The 2,581-nt window shown below is 62.7% G+C and overlaps 1 protein-coding gene across 1 annotated transcript in view; it reads left to right on the top strand.

The window, feature by feature from the left end:
- The window catches only part of JAKMIP1 (janus kinase and microtubule interacting protein 1), a 34,322-nt gene that overhangs the window by 12,766 nt on the left and 18,975 nt on the right, over nt 1–2,581 (top strand). Inside the window, exon 2 of the mRNA XM_015565789.1 lies at nt 98–342. Within this exon, the coding sequence (XP_015421275.1) occupies nt 214–342 (129 nt within the window). The 5' untranslated portion in view covers nt 98–213. The remainder of the gene's footprint in view (nt 1–97; nt 343–2,581) is intronic.

Below are 2,581 nucleotides of genomic sequence, written 5' to 3'. Positions count from 1 at the left end.
CTGGCCCAGGAGGCGGCCTCCGCAAACCTGCTGCATTTGCGTGTGCGTGGCCCAGGCCCGGCTTTCGCTCTTCTAACCCGGCTTTCCTGCTCCCCAGGGTCCCAAGTGATGGTGGTTTCCACGGAGGGCGAGCTGAGTCCTGCGCGACTGGTGGGCCCGCCTGCGGGCTGGTGGGCGTGAGCGTGGACTCTCAGCGTCTCCCTGGGAGGAAGCATGTCTAAGAAGGGCCGGAGCAAGGGCGACAAGCCCGAGATGGAGGCGGACGCGGTGCAGGTGGCCAATGAGGAGCTGCGGGCCAAGCTGACCAGCATTCAGATCGAGTTCCAGCAGGAGAAGAGCAAGGTGGGCAGGCGCCTCCATGCAGCGAGGGGCGGCTGTGAATTCCGGGGACAGTGCTGCCCCCGGGGTGTGTCTGGAGGGCGTGTTCCGGGCTGGGTGGGGTGGGCACTCCACCCATCTAAGGCTAGCATCAGTGGAGGTCTAGACACCGCCTGGGTGCGAATCCCAGCACCCCCCTCCCCCCTTCCTGTGACCTCGGACCAGCTACCTAACTCTCTCTGCCCGGGACTCCCCTCACCTGCTCACCCGGGCCACCTTCCCTGCCCGGGACTCCCCTCACCTGCTCACCCAGGCCACCTGGCCCACCCCCGCTGGCCGCCCAGCCTCTCCCAGGCTGCCCTGCACACACCGCTGCCACCCTGTCCGCATCTGCCTCCTTCCCACCTGTGCCCACGCTTCCCCCTCCCAGCAGTCCTCACGGCCGCTGTGGCCGCCCTGTTTCCCAGGAGACGACCGGGAAGCGGAGGGAGGTTGGACACTCAGGGTTCTTCAGAGAGAAACAGAACCAGCACGAGATTTTACATATAAACACACGTACACACACATACATGCACGGGGCGGGGAGCGGGGAGGGAGAGGGATTTTTCGGAGGTTGTCTCGCGCCTGTGGAGGCGGACACGTCTGGAACGTGCAGGGCCGGCAGCTGGAGATTCCAACGGGAGCTGCCCTTGCCACCCTGAGTCCAGGGGCTGCAGGAGGTTGATGCCGCCTCCCTGGGGCTTCAGTCTTTCCTCTTAGACCTTCACCTGACTGGGCGCTGCCCCCCCCCCCCCCTTTCCCCCCCCCCCCCCAGGGCGATCCCCTTTCTCATGGTCTGCTGACTTAGATGTCAGTCAGCCTAAGAAATACCTTCACCACAACAGTTAGCCTGGTGTTTGCACAGCCCTGCTGAGTGACACGTTATGGGAACCGTCCCAGGTTCCGTCATTGGCCGAGGGAAATCCACAGATCGGTGCCGATTCGGGGTGCAGCGCAATCCCCTCCTTCTCACTCCAAATCACTGGCAACCTCAACTCCAAGACCAGGACCATGTTGCCTCCTAGAGAGGAGGCTGCCGGGAGCTCCGGGTTCCTCCCTGAGAAATCGTGTTCAGTGAAGCCCTGCAGCCTGGCTCTCCGTTCCTCGGGAAAGGCCGATTCCAGCCCTCGGGCGAGGTGGGCCGGGCTGGCCCTCCCTCGTCTCTGTGATCCTGACTGTGACGTGAGGGATGGTGACCTCTCTTTGCCTGGTTGGCTGTATGAGCTTCTTTCCCTGCTGCTCGTTGTAAGTCAGCTGACATCCTGGCTCCTCACCTGCGCTGAGTTTCAGGGACCGGTGTGCGCCAGGCAGCGTGGTCTGGGGGCGCGGCTGCCTTTCCCTGGAGGCAGCGGATCCGGGAGACCACTGTTCCGGTGCTGGGGAGGCCGTGTTATCTAGAAAACAGAGGGACCGTGGAGGGTTCCTGCGGGATTTGACCTGAAAAGGCCAGATAGAGCCTTTGGAGTGTATTAGGAGAACGCGCCCTGGGCACGTTTTACAAGTAATGTTTCTAATTGTGTGCTGATCCCACAAATACATGCAGGCGGGGTTGGTGGCCTGGCATGTGGGGGACACCAGCTCTGGGCCAGGGGCCTGGGGTGAAGCCAGGTTCTGCCCCTTGGCAGCCCCTCGCCCAGGCAGGTCAGCAGAGCGTCTCTAGGCCTCAGATGCCTTGTGGCAAAAGAGAGCCTCTCCTCCTCTTCCTCCTCCCCCTCCCCCTCCCTCTCCCCTCTCTACCTCCACCTGCCTGTCTTCTCTAGCTCAGGCCCAGTCATGGGCCCTGCAGATTTCTTTCTGGTTTAAGATTTGTTCAGCGTTAGTGAGAGAGAGGATGTCTGCCAGCTGGGCAAGGTTCATGACCGCTAAATGGTCCTTCCTTGTAAACCTCTGAATGGAAGGAGGTTCTCGGTCCTCTCCAGCGTCTGCAGCTGTTTCCCACCTCTAGGGAACAGCTCCGGAAAGAGCAGGAAGGAGTCTGGGTGGGGCTGATGAGGGTCAGACCAAGGGCGTGGCTGCGGGGGAATTGGAGTGTGGGGACGGGGAGGGTCTCAGGGATGGTAGGCACAAAGGTATGTGGGGAGGTTTTCCACGGGCCTGGCTGGCTCCTCAGCCCTGCCCCTGCCCTGGACCCTGCCCTGCCCTTACCCGTGCCTCTGCCCTTACCCGTGCCCCCGACCCCCTCTCTCCGCTGCAGGTGGGCAAACTGCGCGAGCGGCTGCAGGAG

The sequence above is a fragment of the Myotis davidii genome, unplaced genomic scaffold (assembly GCF_000327345.1).
Source record: "Myotis davidii unplaced genomic scaffold, ASM32734v1 scaffold960, whole genome shotgun sequence".
In the NCBI taxonomy this organism is placed as follows: Eukaryota; Metazoa; Chordata; class Mammalia; order Chiroptera; family Vespertilionidae; genus Myotis; species Myotis davidii.
Note: the sequence above shows the minus strand (reverse complement) of the source record. Positions and strands in the feature narration are given on the sequence as shown.